A 27,293-nucleotide genomic window follows, 5' to 3' on the forward strand; every position below is an offset into this window, starting at 1 on the left:
CCTTTAGGTCCAAAGGGTCCTCAAGCCCTCTAACAGTGGCCTGGAGGAACCTTATGCCTCTCCTTGTTGCCTTCCAAAGAGGTCTCAGCTTTGTACACTCCAGAGATTTCCCTGGGGGTGCAGGAGGAGACAGCTTCAGGGCCATGCCAACTCCTAAACACTCTGTGAGAAACACAGTTGACAAATGCAGCGCTCAAGCAGAGCTTTCACATCATCTCTGCATTAATAACACTGAGCACATTCTGAGCCATATCCAAACCCACCTGCTACACTCCCTCCTAACATGCAGTTTCACACTCCAGGTTTGAAAGAGGTGCTCAGACATCATGAAGAAATGCAGAAAACACACTCCCACCAAAATAAAACAGTGTCTGCAACGCTTGCATCCCATTTAAGACTCTCATTTCTTTCCATCAGACCTGTCACAAAACCCCATGCAGTAAATAACAAGCCAACTCTGAAGCACTGCACCTAGTAAAAATTTAATATAATAAAACAAATTGAAAACGGCAATATTATTTTAACCATTCACAATTAAAGTGGAAAAATTATAAGGCAGCCATTCATGGAATGATTACGTGTACAAATGGTTTGGAAAAAAGACATTAAAATTACAGTTCCATACATGGAGTCAGGTAAACAGCAATGACCACACGTTTTTCCCTGGAAAGCCAAGGCTGCTAAGAGACATAATAACAGTAAGGAAAAAATATTTTAAAAATAAGTTTGATGTGAACAGGAATCTGAAATTTGTGATAAAGAATCCACTATTCATCACAAACTTCCCCATCATACTGCAATCACTCCTCCTCCTTCCACCCTCAAAAGAACACAAGTACACTTTCCTTCTCTTTTTCCCAAGTGCCAGCACAGAACAGGAAGGGACCAGCAGGAGCATTTATTCCACATCATCTCTCTTTTCTGCAATCAGTTGATACCACATGGCCACACCTGCTACTGTCAAAAGCTCCTTGAAGGCTCTGAACTAGTTCCTGAATAAACACAGTGGTTTTCCTGGGCCTCTTGGGTAAGATTAACTTTTACATAATCCACCAGGAAATAATTCTTTGGAGTCATGAGTGGGTTTCTGTGTTTAACACCCAGCCATCTGACAAGCCAAAACAATTAAAAAATCCTGTCTTGGTGTGACAGCTCTGCCATCCTTACTGAAGTTAATGTCAGTGCAGCTTCTGCTTTCTGTCATTGAATGCTGAAAAAGAAATATTTCCCTTCTTTATATAAGGAACAATAAAAGCATTGGAACAGTAGGGAAAGTACGTGAAAACATGAGGATCAACAGAAACAGCTTTAGTCCAGTTCCTACTGCCAATTAGGAAATCATTAACTGAAAAGAAAGAGGTGATGAGAAGATAATGGATTTCCTAGAGGGACTTACAGAAGTGGGACATGGCTGGCACTTGGTTTAAGCATTTACCTGCTAGACCTACTGCCACCTACCTCACAAAAGAAAAACCAGGCAAAGAGGTTATTACAGAGAGAATAAGAGGAATTTGTTTGCACCAAGGTCTCCTGAGGAGTAGAAAATGATACCAGATGGCCCTGACTACATGCAATGCTTGGATTTACCCTGACAGATGGGGAGATAGGTAGAACAAAAGGGCTATAATAAAATGGACCATTTAATTTAAATCACTAAAATACTCTGCTTCAAGAAAATAATCCTCCATTTGGTACTAAAAATTTGGAAAGGTTTGATAATAAAAAAATTTACATTCTCCCTATCAACATAACCAAAAGTTTCTTTAGTCACTGCAGTTTCAGTCACAGAATTGAAAACAGTAATTCAACAGAGATAACAGGCAGCCAAAACAAAATGCTGTTGCTACTTCTAAATGGGTAGAAATAAAAAAATCACTCAAGTCTTCTGTCACTTAAACAAATGCCAAAATAAAAAGTACGTTTTTAGAATTTTTGTGCCAATTTTAAGTTGCCAATGTTTTCATTCAAATTCCCTCATCTGCTGCTGTAGCTTGGCCTCTATATTTCATGAACCATTAAACTGAGTATTAGCATTTCTGATGGCTGCCCCAGAAATTGAAAACACGATGTGAAGGACAGGAAAATGTAAAGATGACAAGACCTCTCAAGCAGTGGCACCTGTGATTAATATGCCAGAGGTTATGTCAGCAGTGAAAAGCCTGGCTGCCACATCCTCACCCATACACATGGATCCATTTAGAAAGGTCCTATCCCCGTGCTTCAGCAGGGAACAAAAGCCAGGAAACGCCCCTTACCTCTGTCACCGTTGCTACTGTTACACACAAAGTGAGGCTGAGGAGGAATGCTGTCAGGGTCTCAACTCCAAGGGTGAGGTGCACAACCAAGTGACAGGACAGAGGTTAAAGAATAAAAACTAACTGCTTTACAAAATGCAAGCACTTAGCTTAGAGCAGCACTATCTCCCGCTCTTGCAAACCCTGCAGCTTCGGGAAACGGTTATGTGGAAAGATTAAACATGGTAAAATAGTGAGATTATCAAGGAACAAGGTAATTAGGGGGAAATCAGAAAGAACCGAACTCTGGAGTAAACACCCTGATGTATCATTTGCATGTGTTAGGAACCTGTCCTGCTGAACTTTTTAAACCAGTAATCTACCAGTTGCATTATGGATATTGTAAAAATCTCAAATCCAAAACAGACAAAAAAAATTTTGAAAACACACAGAAGAGGATCGCATCCACATAACTAACCTTGCAGTAGCTTTTCAGAACACAATATTGAAGGTCTAATAGAAAAAAAAAATGCTTGTTTAGGTCTGAAGCACTAATTCTATCTGAAAATACTGTCTTATGGGAAAATAAGACTTCTAATAATTTTGCATTGATCTTACATAGTAAAACACACAATGAACAAGCACTCCTGGGAATCAATAGTGGGTTCAATCCTGGGATACATCAGTATTATTACAGAACCAACAGAAAAAGCCATCACCAAGAGCCAGGCCATACTCATTACTTTCTCAACTAACAGACAAACAGGACAATAACAAAAATGTAAATAAGTTACGAGGCACAATGGGCTCTGCAGTTTAAGTTATAAATGGCATGACAAACAGTCGCACTCATTCATATGGAAACAAGAAGCACTTCAGTTAAGAAGATATTTCTTCAAAAATCATTTAAAAAAAAGGAAAAAATATATTTGGCAATGTAATCCTCAAAAAGTGCAGGCAAAATATAGCTTAAAAGGGGTTCAGCATTATAAAGTTTTCCCCTCATGAAAGAATTTTATGCTGATTCTGTGCATGTCAAGCACTCCTGACTTTATAATGCACATTAGAGTCGAACATGTTTTGCATAAGGGAAATGGTGCCTGGTAAGTCAAAGTCGTGCCTTGAAAATGGAGGGACATTTTACCACTCCCCTGCAGTGAGAGACATCAGCAATTGGCAGATAGCCCTCCAGTAGATTCACCAAAACTAATGCTTATCAGAGACAAATGAACAATTCCTAAAGGAAAAGCAAAATGCCTAACAGGTCCACTGGGAACCCACCAGTTTGGCTTTTTGCTTGTGGGTTTGAGTTTTTTCTGTTCAGAACTGCTTTAGAAACACTTTGTAACCTATCTGCAGCATAAATATTTAACTAAACATCTTGTTTTGTTAGCCATAATACCTTTATTTAGTGAAAAACCCACACAGCCCCGCACTGATTTCAGCAGTTCAGGTTTTTGAAAATGAGCTAATAAAGTTCTCTGGTCCCTCAACAGCTGTCTTCATCAGATTTCTACTCCTCAGAGCCCAGAACAGCTCTATTTCAAAGGGCACCATGGGTATCTCTCTCAACAGAAGCAGTAGTGTATCACAGTAGCCAATACGTAATTCCTGCGGACATTTTTGGTTCTAAACACTCGACTGACTTGGCAGAAGACTGTCTCCCAAGAAACAGTGCCTTTTTAGAATTTATTAACAATTGAACAATCAAAACACTATTCTCCTTGCTTCTATCCTTTGCCTTAAACAATGGAATACACTGCAAAACTCCTTTGCCCTGTCTTAACCAGCTGATTTCTTCCTCTAATCCTACACGTTGTCTACATAATTTCTTTCTTATCAAGTGACACTTCTGTGATAACAGCAGTGTTATGCAGAACTCCCAGTGTAGCCCATTTCTGCAATACAATTAGTGACAACCATCACAAGGGCCAGTAGCATTGCCATGACAATGTAGAACCGATGGGGGAGAGCCCCCTTCTTCATTAGTGAGACTTCAACCTCTCACAACGCAGCCATCCTCGGGTTTTGCTCTCAGCTGTGAAAGCTGAGCTGCAGGATACTTTGGTGATTGCAATTTCGTGATGAGTCGCTATGTTCTTCCCTGCTCACCTTTCTTAAACTTCAAGTTCCATCTTCCCTGAGAATAGGGCCAGAAGTAACAATTAAAATAGCAAATGTCTTCAGAAAAGAAAGTTACACAGAATTTGTGTCCGGCTGCCAAAGTACATTTTGCTACACTAAAAACTCTCCCAGTATTCCTCATTTTGCAATCAAGATTCCCTCTGAACTCCATAAAGTGGATGGGATGAATGATGGGTAAAAGAATGATAAAGAGAGCAGCAGACATTTACTGCTCATGTCTTATCGAGGAGAAGAACAGTGAAATTTGAGCGTTTAGTGATGGTGTCCAATGGACAAAACCAGAGGAATAAGGCACCCTAATACTAGGGCTGCCACCTCCAGACGACTGAGTCCTTTTCCCCCAGTTGATTCAGGTTTGTGGCTATGAGCAATTCCTCCTACTTCGGGGAGAACATGAACTGTGGCAACATAAAGGAAAGTCCCAGCAGAAAACAGCATTGCAACTCCAGTGGCATTGACTTCCGAAAGGGCTTCTTTGCTGCTCTGAAACACAAAGAGCAAAAAAAGTAAGAATAAGCAGAAGTTCTTCAATCAGTAATAAAAAAAAACTCAGTATCCAGGCACAGTAGGATTTCTAGCAAGACTCGTCTCACAATGACAATGGTTTAGTGTGACTTTTTGTGGCCTGTACCTTACATGTAGTAACTGGCACTCTGAAGTTGTGGGGGAACAAAAAGACACCCCTCCTGCTACTTATTTCACTTTGGACATCCAAAAAACAACCCTTACAAAAGAACCCTCAGAAAAGGAGAAAAGTCAGTCTGTTGAAGCATCTTGTTTGATCAGCTCACAGCTAAGATACCAAACAGGTTTAGAAAAAAAATAACACTCGTATTGCAAAGCCACAACATTTAAGGAGTATGCTCAATATTGACTTTTTTCATCCCTTTTTCTAAACAAGGGGTTCAAATAAGATGTTAACTCGAAATATCTGCTCCACTACTCTTTGGAACCAAGTCCCAAAACATCACTCATTAAATATTTCATTTGTATGTAGAAGTAAACACTCAAAACTTTTCCAGCATTTCCATGCAAACTTCATGAAGAAATGTATCTTCTGCATCAAAACTGAGCACCTCTTAATATCATTATGATATGCTAGAGACCAGTAAATGTAATGAAAGGCAAACCCACTCATATCAGATTCAAACATTTCTTCAATGCTCTCCAACTCAGGTGTAATCTTAGTTCTTACTAAGTGTAATCTTGTGTTTACTCTCAGGCCATTAAAAAAAAAAAAAAAGTAGAAGGATACGTCATCTAGAACTACAAAACCACTGTGACAGCCCTGATGCCTTATCAATTCTCTGTTCTTTCTGAAGGGCAAAATGTAAACCCAACCCTTGATGAGGACACTTCCAAAGTGCTCAAAGAGAATTATCTTTCCTATTTACAGACCCAACCCTTTTTTCTGCTGTCTTTTGTACTGTAATGTCAAATATGAATCCTATCCAGTAAGTAAAGGATTAGCCCAGATGATTTATTTAATCTTTCCTCTCATGCCTTGAGTTTTGTGAGATCACATTATATCCTTTACAACATGCCACCACAGCAGGTCACCAGCAGGACACACGGCAGCTGAGAAATACAGGAGCATCCCAGGATATGCTATGAGAAGCTGAAACATTTAATTTGGACAGAGATGACAAACTCATGTGCAGTGTCCCATTTCACAAGCCATTAGTTGTACACATTCAAGACACAAGGATGCTTTAGGGAGTAAGGCAAAAAGACTGGTGTAGTTGAGGACTCAACTTCTGACACAGACTTTGAGCATAGAGGACCACTTCTGGAATGGTGAGGTAAGACAGATTATTTCCTACCTGTATATTAAAAGAAGAATGCATGCAACAGTGCTGAAAAATTATTTATTTAAGTGGATATCACATAAAACCTGCTATATGAATACAATGTTCTCAAGTGGGGAGCAGTAGAAAGGATAAAAGACAGAAATCAGACTTAAAAAAAAATACCAAACTCTATAAAGGAGTTATGTCACTAATTCTGATGGAAATGCATGGTTTAGTATTTGTTTTGTGCATTCATATTGCTACCATTTCATCAACTTATCTTATATCTCAATCCTGCTGAATTTTCCAAGCTGTTTGGAATTATGCAATATGAAACTCACATCCCAGCTCTTTCCCCATACTTCACCACTGAGCTATATTTTGGGCAGAACAAAACCATGGACCTACCTTGCTTAGCCCTAAGTATGTCACCATGGACATAACAGGTGCTGCTAACGCAAAGACCAGCAAATGTTTTCTGATTCGATTCCGTTCTAGCCCAGCGTGCATCAGGAAGGAAACCAGGCCAAAGGCAGCTGGTGCCTGCAAAAAACAACATTCACTGCTAGTACAATACCTTCTAAAACCCCCTGAAAAATGAGAAAAGGTTGAAATGGGACTTACTACATTGAAACTGACTGAACTGGAAGACATTCAGGGCAGGCACTAGCACACTGCAGCTAACCCAAATCAAGAGCATTCTGCAGACTGCCCCACTTTAACAACCAAACCTAATGGAAATTCACGTTCTGGATATCAGAAAACACATACTTGTGTAGTCATTATAAATACTAAAATATTTATTCTGACTACAATCATTGCTATAATCCCTAACACTCCATCAGCTTAGGCCATTTCTTTTTTCATCCTGTTACTATCACACATCCTTAGATAGACAGTTTCTTCATCTGCAGTAGAAAAATTCTACGATTAACCTGAGGAGGGAAACAATTGCCCAAAGACAATCAGCCTCCATGTTAACAAAAACTTAAGAGCTCTTTTGATTAGTTCTGTCCTGTTCTCACCAGGAAGCAAACAAATACTTCCTTCTCCCTCTGCTGGCATCCAGTCTCTTATCCAAAAGGCACAGATGTCTCACTACTCACAGAATTTACTGTATTTTTGCTTGCATGAAGACAATAGCAATCCACCCTGACATTTCTGAGGTAAGACATAAAACTAAAATACCTTAAGGATTTTTATACACAGAATCTTTTTTTTTTTTTTTTAACATAGAAGGAAATCATGAGTGAAAAAATGAAAAAGAAAAAAAAAAATCAGTCAGGGTCAGAAGAATAGAAAAAAGTCACCAGAGAAGTAAGTTTCTCTTCTAATACCAAATACTCCTAGGATAAATTTCCCTCCTCTAAAATTGTGCCATTCCAGAAGTCATTTAAGAACATTAGGAATAACAAAAGCAAGTTTCACCTGGCAATAGCCCTAAGTTAAGCTCCAACATTGCCAAGGGTGACGTTACCACCCTCAAAGAAAGTTATGTAAACCACAATTACTTGTATGAACATGAGAGAAAAGACATAATAGACATAATAGATATGCATATCCTAACATTTTGAACATGTAATTATATACAAGTTCTGATGTATTTATGACTAACCAGCGTAATCCATGCACATGCTGCCATAAGGCAAATTTCATCAGCACAGGTATGTTTAGAGCCTACAAGGCCAGTGGGTTCATATTCATACAAGTATTCAGCAAAAATCTCCCCATCCTCAAGAGCCACTGTTTGCTTGTTACTATCAGCAAAACAATTGTTTTCCTACAAAAATGGTAAATGAGTGATGTTGAAGCTACTACAGAGGTAACCAGAAGTTGTAATTTAGTGCTCTGATATCCAGTGGTTTCAAAAGACTAACCCTTTAAACACAAAAAGCTTTCACAACAATTATCCTCCCCATTTTCTGATCAACATCACAGAACCAAGACTGTTGTAATCAGAATAAAACTGCTTTTCCTCCTTAAATGCACTAGCACATACTTCTGTGCCTCACCCTTTAGAACTTTGCTGAATATCTCTCGTACAGCAGTAATAATCTAGGGTTCTTCTTGTTTGTAAAATAAACACTAGCACACTAGCTTCAAAAGACGTCAGTGTGAAGCAGACACGTTTCTTCATGAGCTACTCTTCTCTCTCTGCTTTTGAGAGACTTCCCAACCTCTGTAACCATGGTAGGCAGTCAGAATTCTCTCTCACTTGCACCCCACCCAGACTTAGCATCAACCATGTGCTCTTCTGTCATACCTCATACCTGTCTTTTTTGGTCCTTGACACTGTACTAACCTCCTCATTTCAGTGGCAATAAACACTTCTGTATTACATCACTGATGAAACTGTAGATCTTTAGCAATTCCTGTGAGTGCTAACAGTCTTTTAAAGAACAAGCAAGATTTTCTGATAACTCACCTTGTGCAACATAATCGCAACAAACACTATCAACTGGACACTAGTCTGAGAAGTAGAAGCTGCTGCACCCAATGCAACACCATCAGCTGAAAAAGGAGTGCAGATTCATGAATTATATTTCTACATGAGCTTCCCACCCCCTCAAAGGCTGACAGTAGAAAACATGCTGTTTTAAGAAGCTCTGTTACTGAAAATTGCCATTAAGGATAGCAACCCAACAGAGGATTCACTCGCCTTTGTTTGTTAAGCCATAACATTACAGAGTATCAGAAAACCCTCAGCAAGAACTGTCTCATACTCCCCAAGACCATAAAAACCATAGTGGGAATCTACTCTGTATTGACACATTTCTTCAAATTAGAACAAGTAACAAGTTTAGTTGTTTTAGTCTTCTGTACTAGAAGAGACATCCTCTCTAAATTAAAAAATCTGGTCCAGATACTAAGCATTGCAAGAATTTTAATTATTACCCTTTAAATGATTTTTCAAATATAATGACTATTGTAAATATTTTTTATCACTAACAATATACTGTGTTATGAAATGAAAAATGGATACTATACTAATCCTTAATATATAGACACTTTGTTTAGTGAAGAAAGAACATCTTCTGACTTATCTAGACAACAACCTTCAGCAGGACATGAAAAGGCACCACATTTATATTACACATATATAGTGGAGAATCACAATGTGACTGTAGCTTGACTCTAACACGTAACAGTCACTCCTTGCAAGTCAGCCTAAATGTGTTTCAGTCAAGTCTTTGTGCTCCAGCTTATAATGTCCTTTTTCCCCCCTACAAGGTACTATCCTTTTAAATAAGTATTTTTAAAAAAACCCAATCAACCAATAAGCAAACCCAAAATGTTGCATACAACTTATGCAATGTATTAGCTTGTATTGAAATTTAGCAGCTAAAGCAGTCAGGAAAGGAACTGAAGAAGCAGAGAGTGAGCATCACACAATCTTTCAGATAAGAAAAATAAAAGAGTAAAGTAAAAAGAGAAAATTCTGTACCCAAGTAGAAGTCCATGAAACATGGAGCCCCCAGTTAATTCTGGGAAAGATTCTTAGTTCTCCTTGCCTTTTTTTTCCCTTTCTTTTATTAAAAGCCAGCTCCAAAAGCAAAGCCCAAATGTCTCTATCACACCTAAAGGTGACCCCCACAACAATGCATATACTTGTGAAGCACTAATAGGTCCCCCATTACCTGCAGCATGGACTACTAGTCCCAGTGTTGTGGTGATTTTGGAGTTGCCTGATCTTGCAGCCTCTGGATCTGAAACAGTCATGAGAACAGTTATGATAAAAAGATCAAATGAACAAATTATGCTGGGAAAAAAATTGTAAGTATCACTGTACATATCTCCCCCAGCTGCTTAGGTAGTTGTATTCCAAACAACCAGCTTGTGTATTTCTGCATTAGATTTACTGTAAAATAGTTTGACACTTAACACCTTCAAATCACCTGAAGTTCTGCCAACAAACAAGTGACAGATTCACAATTCTTTGCAATTTACAGGATCTCTCTCATAGGCAGAAGCAGATGTTTCTCTTAACCTCCTAAAATGAAACCTTAAAGGTCTGTGCCACCAAGAAAAAGAAAAACTACTTTTGGATCCCAAGAATCCAGAGCTGCTTTGAGAGTCAGGATGATTTTTCCCCACACAGCTCAATGTTTGTAGTTAGGTGACAGTCTGGGTCAGTTTTCGCTGCAGTGACTCCTTGGCAGTTCCTAGTAAACAATAAAGTAAACTTGTCACAGCACAGGTTGTAAAGATTTCCCTTTGACGTTACATACCACAAAGGAGAAATGCAGCCAGGGCTGTTTGAGATCCAGTGTTTTGACCAGAATTGCCTGACTTTTGCAGGTCAGCTCATTACACAGAACAACGGGGCAACATCAATATCCACCACTACACAATCAGTGGTGAAACTGTTACAAAGAATCACTGCAGGGTGGGTAAGCCCTGCACAAGTGTAGAAACATCTTATTATTCAACGGTTTAATTCCAGTTTGAAAAGCCATGACTGAATTATCCCAGTGGCCTGTAAAACAACTTGAAGCACAACTACACTGACTGCTTCACTAACTCTGCAGTGATGCCAAAACAGAAATTCCAGGCCTTTTCTTTCCTCCTGCCTGCCCTCTTACCCCTCAGTCTCTCTTCACTCCCAGGCACACATGTAGTTTCCCAATGAGTAAGCTTATCTTCTGAATGAAGGGGAGGGGAAACCATGTAAGTAATTAATTGCATAAGCTGTACTTGCATGACAACAATGGTATACTCATGTCAAACAGGAGGAGGTATTTACAAAAAACATTTCCTTTACAATTGCTTTGGATGGACCACTACTAAAAAAAGAATCACATTTGACTTTATACCTTCATTCTGGCATACTGAATTTTTCTAGTTTAGACAAAGTAACAGCTAGTCACTTGGTAGATATAAATTACAAGACATTGGTTCAAGCAAAAAGTGTTTTTCTTTAGTTGTTTTAAAAAACATTACAAAAACACTGCTACATCTCCTGTGACAGGTAGAGGCTAGATAAAACTTTACTTAATATTCTATTTTATAGTGTGTATCTCTAACAGAGATCACAGCCTTCTCCTGGTATTTGCTATGATCAGAGACATAGAAAAGGGTCTTAACCTATACAAACCAAGGAACCTTCTGGAAGTTGCTCTCCAGCATCTCCCTGACATCTTAATTGCCAGTGTTTCTTTAGAACAACTCTGAAAATCAGCTACCCATGGCTGTGGCTACATTTCTTCAGGAGTACACAGGTGACAGAGCCCCTGCACTGGCCTTTATCTGTCCCACCGCAGTAAATCCATACCAACAAGCTGCACTGTGAACTGACAAGAATCCAGCCAAAACTATCTGCCTGCCTTTGTGTGTGTTTCACTTTTCATTTAAGATCAATTCCTTATTTTTTCAGGGCCAAATTCCAGCATCAGAGGACACTGTGTGGGAGAAAATGAGCAGCCAAAGGGAATAAATTACTTCTTGAAACAACAGAACACCTTTGGTGCATTTCAAGCTACACCTTTCCTGCATGAAGTCACATGCAGGAAACAAAGGCAAATGTAGGGCATTTTTAGAGTCTTGCAAGAAGCTGACAAATCTTTACACAAAACAAAAAGTATTCTGAAGTATGTGAGGCACCAGGTTAGTGTGGGAGGTCCAGCTATGCAGTTGAAGTACCAGAGCTTACATCTAACTGTTTCTGCATCTTTCTTAAGGTAATTTGCTGTTCTTTGCAAATTTTACCTATGTATGTGACAATTAAGTAGGAAAACCAAATTAATATAAGACTAGCCTGAAGTTTTTTGGAAAGCCAAAGAAATCCCCTATGGGTGATACCATAAAACAGACAATAACTCAAGTGTCAAGTCACCCTTCACCCCCACTCCACATGTGCTCATACATGTTATTGAGGTTATGGTGAATTCTGAGATAGATTTCCAGCATAAACATATCACATGGACCCTGGTTTATGTTTTTAAAGTACCTACTGAAATTCTGGACATGACTGGACAATACATCCTGGTAACACAAGAAAAATAAAATTGCAACTTGTTAATTAAGACTAATTAGCAAGTCTAATTGAAGTGAATCTTTACCCACCATCTGTAGCGTGCACATGAGAGCTGCCTATCTGATCCACCAAGAGCATGAAGACGAAGCCGAGGACAAGGGACACGCCGATGTAGGCGTGCAGCCTGGAATGGTCGTGGCCGTGCTCGTGTACAGCCGGGATCTTGGCCACCTTCTCAGACTCCATCCCGTGCTGCACCTCGCCCGCGGGGCGATGCCTTCCTGTGACAGGCAAGCAAACACATCAGGAGACAGGACAGGACACAGTCACTTCCCTCCTCCTCTGCCAAAAGCCTTCCTCACACTTTCCTCGACATACACAAAAGTCCTTGCTTAAGGTCTTTCTTAGACAATGTTCTTAGCAAAGCCTGGTTGGTTTCTCCTCATACATCTTCAGCATGGAAAGTCAAGGGAAGTATTAATATTTTATAATTCAGGTTGCATTTTAAATACAAATTAATTCACAAAAACTGCTGTATAATTACTTTTTTAACTGATGTTGCCAGTTTTGTCAATATTCAGACATACTCTCAAGCAGTTACTTCATTATCTTCATTTAAGTGAGAAAATACAGGATGAGGAGATAAAATAGGTTCCATCCACAAAAAGATTTAATACCATCTTTAAGAAAGTGAACTGATGCTGAGATATAAACAAGCTAGTATTGATACAGACTACAATAGTTAAGTCAAGCACACAGACCTACAAATGTCAATATCATCCCAGAAAACCAAAGTTCAAGCCTTGGGGATGAATGATGTGTGGTTTCCTCCCCCTACACAAGCTATTAAAGCTTGTCCATGTTTTTTTTTTTTTCATTTTTAGAAGGATGGCAACTACTCTTCAGAAGCTTTAAAAACTTACACCAAGAACTTGACTTATCGTCACTGTCTTCCTGCAATATTCATACATCCTCTTGGATGAGACAAGTGTATGTTCATCCCACTGTCACAACGCCATTACTGCAGTCAAAGCACATCAGAATAAGCTTGGCAGCAAAGATTTCAAACAGATCTTTGCTAAACAAGATTGATCAACAGAATTACTTTGGACCACACGAGATTTTTTGCCATCTATATTATGAAGTTGACTTTGCTTCAGATCATTTCAAGCCATAAAACTGTGTAACTCAGGGCAATCTTTCTGACAGTGGTTATACAGTTTCAGCAGTTAAAACAAAGGATGGGTCAGCAAAGGAATTTTATTTGCTGGTAGTACCCAAACCAATGTTTCACTAGACAGATACACAGGTTTATGATCAAAGAATAATCCAAGTCATGATATGCTATTTTCTCTCAGCCTACAAGGTTGAAAATTAGAAGTTATTTATTCCATAGCATGTGAGTAAATACAGAAGTAATAGTAAATTACATCCATATCAATGGAAAACACTAAAAACACTTGCTAGCAAGCAACCAGTCAGAGTTAAGCTACACTTGAAAGAGGGAAAACAAAGATTTCTTTTTTTGTTTTTTTTTTTTTCCACTTATATGAACACACCTCAAGGTTTCCCTTAGTTGCACCTTTCTAGGTTTAATTATGTAAATAGGTGAACTTGAAAAAAAAGAGAGAAAGCGGTTCTCATAGTCTTAAGTTTAACTTTGAATATCCTACTTTTCTAAAAAAAAAACATTAGAAATAATTTTGCAGTTAAATCTGTAATACCCATTAATTCTACCCCTTTGCAGTTAAAAAAAAAAATCAGACAGACTGTTGTTAGACACAATACTGTCAGACATCGAATCTGAAGCTATTCACGAACTCTTTTTTCCTAGGTAAATACTTCTGCTATTACTACTGCAGTACTGTGAAGTGTCTTTCTTTTTTTTGCCATATACTAAACAAAGTTATAGCCCCTACACAGCAAGCTGTGGAGTCATGCATGAACAGTATGCCCCATTTACTGAAAAATTATTAAAACCCACAAATGTTCACAGCAATTGTATTCACTGCTAGCTGTACCTTACAAAGAGAAAATCAGTCTGCTCAGAAATAAAACTGAATGAAGAGCAAATGCACAACTACAGCTCATTAGAGACATCTGACATCAGACTGCACAAATTACAGTACAGTATGAAAGCATAATCAGAGCTTCTTTCACCTCTTGATAAAGGATGATTTTATGTATTGTCTTCTACTTATTCTAAATCTAAGCAGAACAACATAAATTTAGTGGAAGTTAAAACAGTATACATTAAAACATAATACTAAAATGAAATTTAAAAGTTTAGAAACACAAGATCCAGGACTACAGGAAAAGCAAAGGACTACAGCTACCTCTCAGTCCCAGATTAGCAACAACAATACACCAGATATTTACAAGCTCTCTACAGCCTCAATCTTCTAGTGCTTTCCCCTGCAATCAGTAAGCCATTGTCATTTACCTTCAAAGTTTTGCTTCTGTGCATACTGGAAAAATCTCTTACATGCAATGGTCATCTAATAGCACAAGTCTCCAAGCAAAAGCAAAATTTAAAGAGCACTCTAAACAGAGGTGATGAGCCCTGGCTATTCAAAACAATGTCATAACCTCAAACTGAGCTCTGTTAAAGCTTTTGGCTGTAAGACACGCTCCACACAAACATCCCTGCAGGACACAATCTCTGCTCACTTTGAGCTCCTCCTTGGAGATGATGAGGTGGTTAAGACAGTGACAGCAGACTAGAGCTGGATGCTTGAACACAGAGATTTAGATGTGTAATGTATACCACCACCCAAGAACAAATGCCTGCTACTCTGTAAATTAGCCCTACATAGCCATAATTTTTAGCTAAGTACATTAATTCCAAGATGCTTTTCAGCCTTGGAGGAAATTCTTATTAGGGCACGGACATAGATTTGTAAAACATCTCCTGCAATTGTTTTAATGAGAAGCAGTCCAATCTACAAAGAAGCAGCAAATACTTCATAATTTCATCCTCTGCCAAAGGCACCCTTACACCTCCTTTGAAGTTCCAGTGGAAGTTAAACTCTCCCCAGAATAAGGAACACTACACATGACCTGTCATAAAAGGCTGTTATTCCATGAACAGTACAGTATCCAGACCCAAAATGATTGGATACCTCAGCAAGAGTTATGAATTGCAGTCTGATCATACCCCTCCATGTGCAATATCATGCCTACAGTACTTCTGCATTTCTATGCCTTCTTTGTGTCATGCTGCTCTGAAGCTCTTCCACCAATCTCATGTTAAAAACTCTAAAAAGAAGCCTCAGTGTATCATAACAGAATCTTGAACAAGGCCATCTAGGTTTGGTTCTTACCCTCCAAAATGTCTTCATAAAGTGCATGTACTCCTTCTGGCACAATAACAGCCAAGGCAGTTCCACACAGCAGCCCAGCACCCAGAACAGTCACCAGCTTCAACCTCTCCTGCAAGTACAAAACAAGCATCATCTTTAAGAATGAAAACGCTTTCTTTACTCTCCCTTCTTAACAGAGGTTGGGGAAGCAAGTTACTTGTTAAATGAATTGAGAATTTGGAATTAAACCTTAACGACAATACATAAACAATGTTTTTATAGTAAAGAACAATAAGGTTTTATTCATATTTTTGGAAGAATTTTTATAACAAAAATAAAAAACACACATAGTTTTTCAATATCTGCTACTATTAGAGTTATCTTCCTAGTTATAGTCTAGTTTCAGGCAAAAAGCTTAGAGATACCTTCTTCCCAAACTAATTACGTTCTGTTTAATCAATAAATTCACCAACTCACTTCCTTGTGACTACGCTGACAGGCTAAAGTCAAAGCCACGTACTAAAATGCAATTACACAAACATATAACAAGGTCTGAAATATGACAGTTTGCAGAGGCCATGACTCAATTGCTGTAAGAACCCCTATCATATAACGTCTGGCAACCAGGGCAGTTTAGACCCTCCTAATAACTGTGCAGTACACGTTTACTGGCAGAACAATCATCATCTTCCGTGTTCAATGAGAAGTCTGAGTGCTACCAAAACCCTCATGTTAACTACTGAGGACCTAGAGACAGGGGTCAGCATTTGAATAACAGCAAACCATTTGTTGCATATGACTATTAAAGCCATCCAATCTCCTTCATGCACTGTAACAAATTGTTCAGTCTCAATGAAACGTGCCATGCTCACACAGAAGAAGCAGGAGGCACCAGGGAGATGCACAAGCAGCTCCCTGAAAGAAAACCAAATGTGACCATAAGGGTGCAACTGCAGCATTACTGGGGAAAACTCCAACAGTAATAAACAAGAAAGTGTAAAGTTTCAAAGCTTACACAGAAAACAAGCGTAAAGTTCCCAGAAATGTGCACTGTATACTAGCATATACAATAATCATACTTGGTAAATTGTCATACAGTGGCAATCTACACGAGAAGATAAATTTTCAACATCTGCTGTTCATAAAGTAATTGTGCAAAAATATAGTACCATACAAAGAAAAAAACAATTTTTATCTGCAACACTATAGTATTTCTTGCATACACACATGAACACAGAGGAAAGTATCAGAAGTAATACTGATTTATTACAACTGCAAATATATAGTATAGCTTGCCTTCACTTGGGCACCTGTGAATTTTAAAGATCCATGAAAAGAATACACACTAACAAGGAATCATTTCAAGGTAAGTCACCATCTCCTTTTCAGTACAAAGTAGTTAGGTGTGGTGAATACAGAAATTTAATAAGAACAGCCCACGTAGATAGGCAAAAGGAATGCAGCCTTATCCAAGAAATCAAACCATTTCTGTTAAATAGATTTTCACATGAAAAAACAAGAGCAACACAGTCAGCAGTGCTAAAATTCCATGGGAAAATCTCAAATCCGTCAAATTAGCAAACTGTTCCACTGCTCAATATTTTTTTACATCTGTATGGCATTGAAAGTCTTACTTGGACCTCACCCTACTTTCAGGAGGAAGTGGCCCCAGTTCCTGCCTCTGTTACACCACCAAAACATTCGAACTGCTACACTTTCAATGTTTTTTTAATTTTCATTTAGACTACAGTTTAAGAGACAGCCTCAGAACTGGCAGAGTGCTGTTGCCAGCCCTAAATTAGACCAACAGTCCAAAAAATTAGGATTGAGGTAGAAGGATACTTCTGCCACACAGAACTAAGGCAAAGTTCTGTTCAGTTGGCACCTTTTACCATTCAAGTTTAGTCATACCTGGCTTTCCCAGAGTTTTAAATTTTCAAGAATATCCTAATCTAATTGAAACAACAGAAGAGAGCATAGGATCAGAACACAAATAATAAATTCCATGTCGAAAAATAACCTGAAGAAACATAGTAACACTAATGAATAATTTTATTGTTCTCTAGCATCTAGGGTATATTATGCACAGCATTCACTTTTGTTTTCAACTCACTCATTACAAATGACCAGTGGGAAGAAGCATTTCTACTCATATGGGCTACTTGCAAAACTTTTTGCAAACTATAGAATGGACCATCCAAAGTCATTTCAGTTTGAAATTATCTTTGTTGCAGACTCCTAAGCAATAATTTTAAACAAAACAATTATAACTTCTAATTAGACAGTTCCAGGATTAGCTAGGATCACGTGCAGAGATATTTTGCTCTTTTAAACCAGCACTGCATGCAAACCCTTAAAAATATCTAAGGTTTAAATCAAGTGTAAAACCGAGTCAAGAACTTCTGAGGGCTAAAGATACCACAATAAACTTGACTGCACATTGCATACTGATGGTAAAATACCACACACACAAAAGGCTAATTAAGTACGTGATTACACAACAGATCTGTATTCCTGCAGCTGCTGGAAGCCTTGAAAGGTTTAGGAGACCACTGATTCAACTACACAAAGAAAACACAGACAGAACAAGAACCTTAACTTCCAACAACACGGAATATAAGTTAAGTCTTAACAGGTGACTATCAAGCACATACATGACAAAATATAAAAATAAATTCAAAAAGAGACAATATTAGCACATGAGTTGGTGCTCTCAGCAAATCTGCAAGAAAACCTTCCATGGGCTTCAGGGAAAAGTGAGTTTTAAAGAGCAAGACAGTGGAAGCAACAACACTGAAGACACATAAGGGAAGGTCCACCAAAGCATCAGATGAAGCAGTGGCAAAACAGAACTTGGTTGATGCTCACGTGAAGATGCCCGAATACACTATTAGGTTCGATTTATTTAGCTGAGTTGTACTTTTCCTAAAAGGAACAGCCTTTTCTGCCATGCTGCTCAGGGTGTACTGCTCCCAAAGCCTCCTAGTAATGATGGGACTAATAGCGAGGTGCAAGCAGCCCTCTGACTTGATGGAAGACAAAGGCACACTTCTCCAGCACCTTGCTTTCCAAAAGAAGCACTACTTGCAAGAGAAATGGGAACCTCTCATACGAGTGCTCTTACTACCTCAGAACAACTAAACTCTCACAACGCCATACCTCTATACATTAACCATCCTTTAGAAAGAGAAAAACCCCTTGGGTATCAGAGGATATTAGGAAACCTACAGAGACTGTGACAACTCTCATCATCTCAACAATTGTTTCTTAGAAGTACACGAATATGTTCAATCAGGAACTCCTGTACTGTTTGGGAACTTGCCCAGTCTATGAAAGTCGCCCTCTCCTTTAACAGTACCTTATTAAGACATAATCATTGACTTCGGCAACTTCTTAACACAAGCTTCTAAGAATAGCCATGCTTTCTCATGTCCCTAGACTACATGCCGAGACTTCGCTTCACCTATAGCAGAGGCTCGACTCAAACCTGACAAGTTTAAATGGCCACTGTGAAAAAAGCATAATTTTACACAGCCGTTTTGAATGAAGATTAACATTGCACTCATAACTTTTAAAGATAAATCTTCATCCTTAACAGCGCTGCCGTATTGCAACGGGACGGCACCAACTCCTGCTGGGACATCTCTGGTTTCTCCTTTCGCAACCAACAAGCAATTTGGCAGAGCTGGCTTACCTCGGAAAAATTCACTGCCAAGGGTATAATTCCTGCCACATAGCAGGCGACCAGCATGGCCAAGGACAGCAGGCAGATGGAGGGGAAGTCATCCATTTCGCCGCTTTCTGTCCGGTTCCTTGAAGTGAAATCCAACAGCAACTTTTCCAGCTCTCCGCACCGCACGCCTTAACCCGTGCAGACACCGAGCTCCCAGGAGAGGCTTTCAGCCATGTCTCTGTCGCCCGGCGGCAGCGGCCGGCTCGGCCCCCGGCCGGGGGTGCGCGGCCAAGGGGCGGGAGCGGCTCGGCCACCGGCAGGCGGGCCCGGCCCTCACCTGAGGCGGGGGAACCTTCACTCGCACCAAGCTGCTTTCAGGGGAGGCGGGAGGGAGGGCTGCGGGACAGCGAGCACACAGGCGGCTCCTCACGGCGGGGCAGCCTCAGACGGGGCCGAGGAGACCGTGCGGGACCAGCGCTGCCACCTCGCACCCACGGCCGCTGCCCCGGCGGCCAAGTGGCACCTCAGCGCTTCCCCTTCCGGGCCGCCCCGCCCCGCCCCGCGCGCTGCCCGACTCCGAGATGGCGGGCGGGGCGTCGGCCCGCGAGGGACAACGAGGGGCTCCCTCACCAAAGATGGCGGCGGCGGCGCCCCGCCCCCGCCAGCCTGGCCGCGTGCGCGCGCGGGCGGCGCTCTGGCGCGGGCGGCTCTATGGTGGCGGCCGTTGGCGCGGCGGCGCTTCCGGCGGGCGCGGGGGCCTGTGGGGGATCGCCGCGCGCCACTTCTGCCCGGCGGTGCTGAAGGAGCGGAGCCGCCATGGTGAGAACGGGATCGCCGGGCTGCGTGCACACCGCGCCCGCCAGGGCGGCCTTCCCTTCCCCTCATCTCCCCGTCCTCTGGGTCACTGCGGGCGGGAAGGCGGCGGCCGGCGGTGCGGGCCCGGGCGGGCGGCAGCACGTTTTGGCGGGGCAGGGCCGGACGGGGTGGGGGCACAAAGGCGGCGGCGGCGCTCGGGGAGCGGCGCGCTGGAGGCTCCCGCCCCTCTCCACCGACAGCTTCGGCCCCCGCTCGGGGCGCTGCTGGAATCGCAGCGCTCTCCCGCGAGTCTCGCCCGTCGAGCGAGCCGGCCTTAAATGGCTGATTTGCGCTTTCCATTCCGCTTTCCCTGCTCCTCTCCTCTGCTCGGAGGAGGGAAAGGCGGGAGTTTGCGTTGGATGGCTCTGGGAATGGCACGCTGAAGCTCAAAGGCCTCCCCTATCGTCGTGGTTTGTTGCGTTCATCTAATAAGTTAAGGTGTGCCGAAGCAAGTTGTTGCCGTGCGGTGGGAGGACAGCTGCTTGTCGGTTTGCAGCGAAGTTCCATACCGGCCTGGTACTGGCTCCAGTGCAGTTGGCTTCGGCCATGATGAGCAGCTACAAGCCCCGTCCCTGTTGGCCAGTGAAAGGTGGTCCTTGGACCACTTTTTCTGCCTGACTTTTATGTGTGTGCAGTATGCTGCTGGTTGATATTTGCATCACTGCACCTCTTACCCTTACAGTATGTGTTTATCTTCCACTTATATTGTTTTGGGGATTTTTTATTTTTTATTTTTTTTTACGCTTTACTGTCAAATACACTACAGTTGGTGGAAGCCTCTTTAGATAGATCTTTAGATAGATGCCACATAGCTTTTAAGTCCTGCTGGTTTGGCTCTTGGCACTGCCTTTACCAGTTTTACAGGCCTCTACCCTTAGTAGCGGGAGTAATTTCTAAAGTGCTCTCTACAAGTTCGAAATTGGTGTGATATAAACCATGTGGTGTCTCATTCCGTGGCCTGCTTAAGAGCAGCTAGTACAACTGTGCTTTTAAGGAAAATGCAAAGAAATTCAGGTTATGCATCCTGTTAATAGGGCTCCATATTGGGCTTCTCCAAGTAACCTGGATGCAAATGCAGAAAGGTTCGTGGATCTTCCCTTGTTTTTGTTTTGTCACCTATGCACATTGGGCAGGTACTAATAGTTAGAGGAGACTTCACTCAGGCTTCTGAACTTTTAATTTTTTTGTACCTACCTCATAGGACAGGACCAGCAATTTTATCAAATCAAACAATTTTTTTCCCTTTAAAGTAAAATAATGTCAAGTTCCCAAATAAGTGTTTGAAAATCATTAATTCTACAATACACATCATTCAATGGCATTATTTTAAATATTTTTCTGGGCCAGTATCGGATAATGGGTACTGTATAGTGTCTGAAATGATAAATGTTTTGAAGTCAGAAGCCCAAATGACTTCTGCTGTGAAATTCTGAAAGAACTGGCTTGCATGTCTGGCTCACTGCTTTTCCTATAATCTGATTATTTGGATAATTTCAGAATTTATACATTCATTTAGCACTCCGCAGTGACCATCTAATTAAAATGATAGTGCTGGAAAAATTGTTTTATGATAATCTTTGGCAGTCATTTAGGCTCCCTGCTAAGACATGCCTTAAGTACAATGCACTTAGGAACAGCCAGATACCATCTCCCCTTCGGGAATTCCCTTCAAATCAGTCATCCTCTGGCATAAATGAAAGTGGATTTAAATTATCTAGTCTCCTTTGTATGATTTTTGTTGTTACAGTGTGTAGCTCAGAAGTCCACTTTTTTTCCATTTTATCTTAGGAAAAGTCTTGCTCCTTATTTTTCTCTGTGTAGCATTTTCCTGAACTTCTCAGAATCTGCTACTGCTGTGTTGAGACAATTTAAAGAACTGAAAACTGTATTCCAATGATGGGAACAGTGTCAGTTATGGAATAAGAATTTGTCCTGTTATTTGTTTTTTTCCCTGTAAATCCTAATATTTGCCATTTCTCTTTCCTGTCATGGCTTTTCATGAGCACTGATTGCCAAACTATGGGTCAGGATTTTTCTGTCAGCCGCTGATGAATCTAAGCCAAATGATGTCTTACCCTGCAGTTGCCTCTACGTTGTGTGCTCACCTCGTATATTAGCACAGAAAATGTTGGATCCAATTAGCAGCACTGGAAAGGGCCATTTGCAGCATGCTTGCAAACTTTCTGTGGTATGCAACCTGTTAATTAGATCACAGATTGTGTACACTTTAAAAAACTTGCTGCTTTGCTCAAATCACTTGCTGTAGCCAAGTGAAAAATGTTATGGAAATAATGGAAGCCACAGAGTGTACAATCATCTAAGCCTTCCCTGCAGAAGAACAAGCTTATGGACTCCAAAACTGGAACCGTTTTCTGTGCCATAATTACTGTTTAAGTAAACTCATTGAAGTGTGAGAAACCAGTATATGTGTTTTGCTAGAAACAGTCTTGAGTGCTAAGTGCAGATTATTGTATCACTGGTGTTCCCTTGAAGTTAAATGGATAACACAAATTAGATATTTCTGTTAAAATCTTTCAGGTGAGGGTGACAGTGTGGTTGAGTCCCCTTCTTGCTCTTTAACTAGGGCATTGAAAATTTTACTAACAGCTCACATTTGGAATAAAAAAAGTAAATGCCACAGCTCTTATAAATTGACTTTATTGCTTTGCTTGTCTGTCTAAATAGAAACTATTTCAGTGATTTTTTTTTTTCAACACAATAGCTACTTTACTGGTGATTTTACACATTGATAGGACTCGATGGAAACAAAACTTATTAGCACAACTTATATAAATAGTAAATGCTATGTGAAAAATGTCAGTGTCCTTTATTGCGAGTCTAATGTTTTACTGTTATGCTTCTTTTTACTGCTTTCATATAATAACTTAATTAGAACAAAAATCAAAGTATGCAAGTAACCTGTATTTCTGTGTTTGTTTTGTTTTCCAGTCTCACACAATTCTACTTGTCCAGCCCACCAAGAGGCCAGAAGGCAGAACATATGCTGATTATGAATCGGTGAATGAGTGCATGGAAGGTGGGTGGATGCAGACATGACAGCTAAAAACTGTTAAGATCCTATTTTTGGCATATACACAAACTTAATAAGAAAATAAGTTGCTCTTCATGTTTTTCAAAGGTAATTCACAAAAAAAAACCCCTCTCATGCTTTTAGGTTACTAATGTTCTAGCAAACTAAAAACTAGTTATTTGTTTCTAAAACTTCATTTTTCTATTAAATGTCTGGTTTTGATTTAACTAGATGAAACCACATCCAGTTTGGGAGACTAGACAATATTCTTTCTGGGCCCATGCAGCAGACTTGTTTCAGTGCATTTCATTACAGGATCAGCAGTTAATTCTCACTACTCTTTTCTTCACACTGTAAGCAAAGACTGCTACTGGAAATAATATATTAAATAAAGGATTGTGTACAATTGAGACATAATTTGCAGTCTCATGGCACATGTGCCAGAGTAAAGATCCTGCAAAACTTTGATACACATAATGAGCATCAAAAGAAAATTGAAATATTTGAGCTGTAGTTCACTTAACGTTAATCTTGCAGAAAGTTTTGTGAGGCAAACAAAAGTGTAACAAAGACCATGTAAAGTCTCTTTGCTCATTTTATTACATTCTTCTCAAATGTATCTGAAGTATTAGTGGACTAAGTAGTTTAAATAAATAAAAGTGCTTTAAATGTATATACGGGTTTGTGCTGTCACTCTTACCTCAATATCCTGTTTGACTCTTGGATCAAGAACGATCATTCTTATGTGTTCTTCTGTTTCTCAGGTGTTTGTGCAGCAGGAATACATGTTCTAATTGCTGTCTTAAAATTATTAGCAGGAGTTCCAGATGTCCATTGGAGCTTACTGCATGGAAAGTTATATATTTGACAACTGAAACCTTTTTCCATAGATGATGAAAACTTTTCTTTCAGTTCATCTTATCTGATTTTATAGTGTTATGTTTCAATGCAAATTGGAACAAAAGAATTTCAGCTTTAGAAAATTGGATTTTTTATGGTGGTAATCTCTAAACTTTTATTTGTGGATCAAGAGCTGAAAAAGTTTCAGCTAGCACAGTTTTTTAATACTGCATTGTTAATCTTGTTTCTCTGTAGGAGTCTGTAAAATGTATGAAGAGCATCTGAAGAGAATGAATCCCAATAGTCCATCCATTACATATGATATCAGCCAATTGTTTGACTTCATTGATGACTTGGCAGACCTCAGCTGTCTTGTGTAAGTTCAGTTGGACAAGCCCATTTCAGTGCCTTAGGAAAGTCAGCAGTCTTCCCTCTAAACTCTTCTGTGTGAGTTTCACATAATGCTGTTTTATGTGGTTTTAGCAGTAACTGTAGTGCAGCAGTAGTGCAGCTGCCCTAGCAAGTTGCCCAGTCCAGTTAACTGCACAGATACAAGGCACCCCTAAAAGAAGGCTTAGAAACGAACAGTTCCACTTGCATTTTTTTCACGTTGAAGCTGACTGAAATCCAACAATTAAATACAGATGACTGTTTTATTACCACTAGAATCTGTTTAAATATGCCCTTATGCTGTTGGTCCATTTCCTCAGGAGGCAGTATGGTTACAGACTTCTTTTCAGCTGAGGGCAGTACTTGTCGTAGGGTAGAAGGCTACAGAAGTGCATTGCAGCCAAAAGTTTGTTTTGATCAAGATACAGAAAGATGAAAGTTTATCTAACAGACTGAAAATAGCCACTTGTTTTAGAAGGTAACAACTGTTTTCTAGGATAGTCTTGTGCCTTTCTTAATTAGGTTTCTAAAATCAGTGTCATTCCAAATTCTACTTCAGCTTATAGTTTTCCACCAGATGGCACACATAGCACAAGGAGTAATAGACGTGTCTTGTGCTCACAGAAATTCCTGAAGTACTTAATGTCTGCTCTGCTCTGTAGCATTATGAAGGGATTTGAGGATGGAGGGTAGAAATCGGTAACTTTTCCTGAAACTAGCATTTCTTACATCACACTGGAGCTACTGCTGTGTGAACATAGACTGAAGCTCTTTGTTTGGTCTTGATCCAATCATGCTGGGGTTTAAATAGTAAGACTTCCTTAGAAACAGTATGCTTAGGTGTTTGTCCGAAGGTAAGAACTATAAATTGTTCTGCGACTTGGGATTTTTACTCAGCTTCTTACCACTGATCATCTCGCCCTTCTTATCTGATCAGAAATAAAAGTATACCAAGATTTAAAGACTGACCAGGACTTCAGTAGTTCTTAAGTCATTCACTGAAAGTACCATCTTCATGAACAAAATATTCAGCTTTAACGACTGAGGGAGAAAGGCATGAGCCTACACAGAACTTCACTCAGGTTGCTTTCATTTTTCAGTCTCATTCTGTTTTAATTCAGTATGCCCTGGGTAACTGAATTCTCTGACCCTTGCTAGTGAACTGCTTTTATCAACTATACTTGAGTAGCAAAAAAGATAAATCTCTGGGTTCTTGTTTTCAGTTTGCTTTTTATGAAGTGTCTTTGTTAGATGTAAGCTTGCCCTCAGTGCCAGCTGGCAAGAATCCTTTGTCATCTGTCTGTGAGTCTGCCTTTGCTCCTGGAAACATTTGATCTTAATAATTTTCAAAAAAATTCCACACAGAAGTTGAACACTTGAAAACTTAAATCCTTGAAGTAATGTGGAAGCAAGTGTTTGACTCATTAAGACAACTCATTAAGACAAATTAGATTGTTTCCTGGTGGAACTATTCTTCTGCAGACTGATGTCCAGAATACTAAGATTCTCTAGTTGTTGTCTCCCTTAAGTAATTAAATGCATGAATTAAAATGTGAACACATTGTGATCCAGTCACTCAAGTAGTGCTTGAAGCATCTAGTTTTGTTTCAGGCTCAGGCTGATCTGCTGGACAATTGTTACTTAGAGAACACGATAAATCCATGTGATAAGTGGCAATTCCCACCTACTTCTGGCATTATCTTCTGTACACCACTTTCTGCCTCATACACTTAAAGGACAATTAATTGCAAAACCAGCACAGTGAAGTTCTGGTAAATGTACTAGGGAGCAGACTGACCTTTTTTTTCGTGTTTCCTGTGCAGTTACCGTGCTGATACTCAGACATACCAACCCTACAACAAAGACTGGATAAAGGAGAAGATCTACGTCCTCCTCCGCAGGCAGGCCCAGCAAGCAAGCAAATAATGAGGGCACCGTTCTACCTGGGTTTGGGGAGGGTTTGGACAACAGGTGTGTACAGAGTGTGGTAGTGAACGTTTTGTATTACAGTCATCCTGTTGCCATCTTGATAAACTTGTTAGCCAGGACTGATTGTATTTTTAGAGATACAAGGATTTTGTTGGATTTGACTTTTTTTTTTTTCAGTGTAAATGGAGAAGAACGTACATCTTCAGCAGAGTTTTGTTTTTTTTTTTCCTCCAGTTTGCTAATGGTCCTACCTTATTTGAACCCCTGGGGCTGTTCACATTGTACTTCACCACATTTGCTGTATGTGCCCCTCTGTGGGTTCTTAACATTCATGTATGTCCTTGAGATATCTTAATGGGAAATAAAAAATGACCCTTTAGTTAAATTTGAGTGCTCGATTTTGTGGTTCCTGCCAAAAAACACAAATCTTTTTTCCCTGTTAACCAAGGGATAGGGCTTGAAAGGTCATGTGGACTGAACCAACAGTTGTTTCCTGTATTACAGAACAGCTCAAATTCTGGCTTAGTCTTGGTACTGTTTTCCCTGGGCATCTTTGGGAAATACAACCACCCTCTTGAAGTGCACAGCTGATTTCTCTAGTAGGCATTTGTATATCGGTGTGTCTACTCTGGGATAGGTGATGGATAAGAACAGGCTGAATGTATCACATCACAGACCGCTTCAATTAGTTTGCTTACAACTTTCCCCTAAGAAAGGAATAGACAAAGCAGATTGTTCCCGTGAAAATCTGCCCCAAACTTAATTTCTCTTTACAGAAGTTAAAGCTTAACTCTTGGCCCACACTGTAAATTATATCTGCCCCCATCTCTCTTGAATGCTGATGTTTTTGTAATTTTGCAAGAGTGGTTCTGGGATTGACAGAGGAATGCAATTCTCTCCAATGCACTTAACTTCCTAATTACATGTCAGTAGTTTCTGATGGACCTCACAGCAAATGCAGTGGCTGAAAAGAATCTGAGGTAAAGTGACTGTCTATAGTAAAGCTTTAATGAAAGTAACTTTACTTAAGTGATAAGTAATAGCCGCTGAAGACTGGGAATCAAATTACTGAAGGAATATAAATTCTTAGAAAGAAATGAGTTGAGGGTGTTAAACTTCTCAGCACAAAT

General features: G+C 40.0%; 2 protein-coding genes across 2 annotated transcripts; one reads left to right on the forward strand and one right to left on the reverse strand.

The window, feature by feature from the left end:
* Positions 1–463: 463 nt before the first annotated feature.
* On the reverse strand, positions 464–19,654 carry SLC39A9 (solute carrier family 39 member 9). The gene is made up of 7 exons (XM_066321353.1): positions 19,140–19,654; positions 15,467–15,575; positions 12,233–12,424; positions 9,808–9,876; positions 8,595–8,680; positions 6,578–6,712; positions 464–4,862 (listed from the first exon to the last, which is right to left on the reverse strand). The coding sequence occupies exons 1-7, from the start codon at positions 19,233–19,235 to the stop codon at positions 4,632–4,634; spliced, it is 918 nt and encodes a 305-aa protein (XP_066177450.1). The 5' UTR covers positions 19,236–19,654; the 3' UTR covers positions 464–4,631.
* Positions 19,655–19,792: 138 nt separating this feature from the next.
* ERH (ERH mRNA splicing and mitosis factor) lies at positions 19,793–26,548 on the forward strand. The gene is made up of 4 exons (XM_066321354.1): positions 19,793–19,937; positions 22,923–23,010; positions 24,100–24,220; positions 26,058–26,548. The coding sequence occupies exons 1-4, from the start codon at positions 19,935–19,937 to the stop codon at positions 26,158–26,160; spliced, it is 315 nt and encodes a 104-aa protein (XP_066177451.1). The 5' UTR covers positions 19,793–19,934; the 3' UTR covers positions 26,161–26,548.
* The last annotated feature ends 745 nt before the right edge of the window (positions 26,549–27,293 follow it).

Source organism: Sylvia atricapilla, chromosome 6 (genome assembly GCF_009819655.1).
Source record: "Sylvia atricapilla isolate bSylAtr1 chromosome 6, bSylAtr1.pri, whole genome shotgun sequence".
In the NCBI taxonomy this organism is placed as follows: Eukaryota; Metazoa; Chordata; class Aves; order Passeriformes; family Sylviidae; genus Sylvia; species Sylvia atricapilla.

What these genes read in the sequence shown, in the direction of transcription:
- SLC39A9 (XM_066321353.1), bottom strand. Translation starts at nt 19,235, where the DNA reads ATGGATGACTTCCCCTCCATCTGCCTGCTGTCCTTGGCCATGCTGGTC. An exon ending in TCATGTGCACGCTACAGATG is followed by an intron (nt 9,877 to 12,232) that starts GTGGGTAAAGAT and finishes TGACTGTTTCAG; the next exon opens with ATCCAGAGGCTGCAAGATCA. An exon ending in TTGCGATTATGTTGCACAAG is followed by an intron (nt 6,713 to 8,594) that starts GTGAGTTATCAG and finishes TGTTTTTTGCAG; the next exon opens with GCACCAGCTGCCTTTGGCCT.
- ERH (XM_066321354.1), top strand. An exon ending in GGTGAATGAGTGCATGGAAG is followed by an intron (nt 23,011 to 24,099) that starts GTGGGTGGATGC and finishes GTTTCTCTGTAG; the next exon opens with GAGTCTGTAAAATGTATGAA. An exon ending in GCAGACCTCAGCTGTCTTGT is followed by an intron (nt 24,221 to 26,057) that starts GTAAGTTCAGTT and finishes TTTCCTGTGCAG; the next exon opens with TTACCGTGCTGATACTCAGA.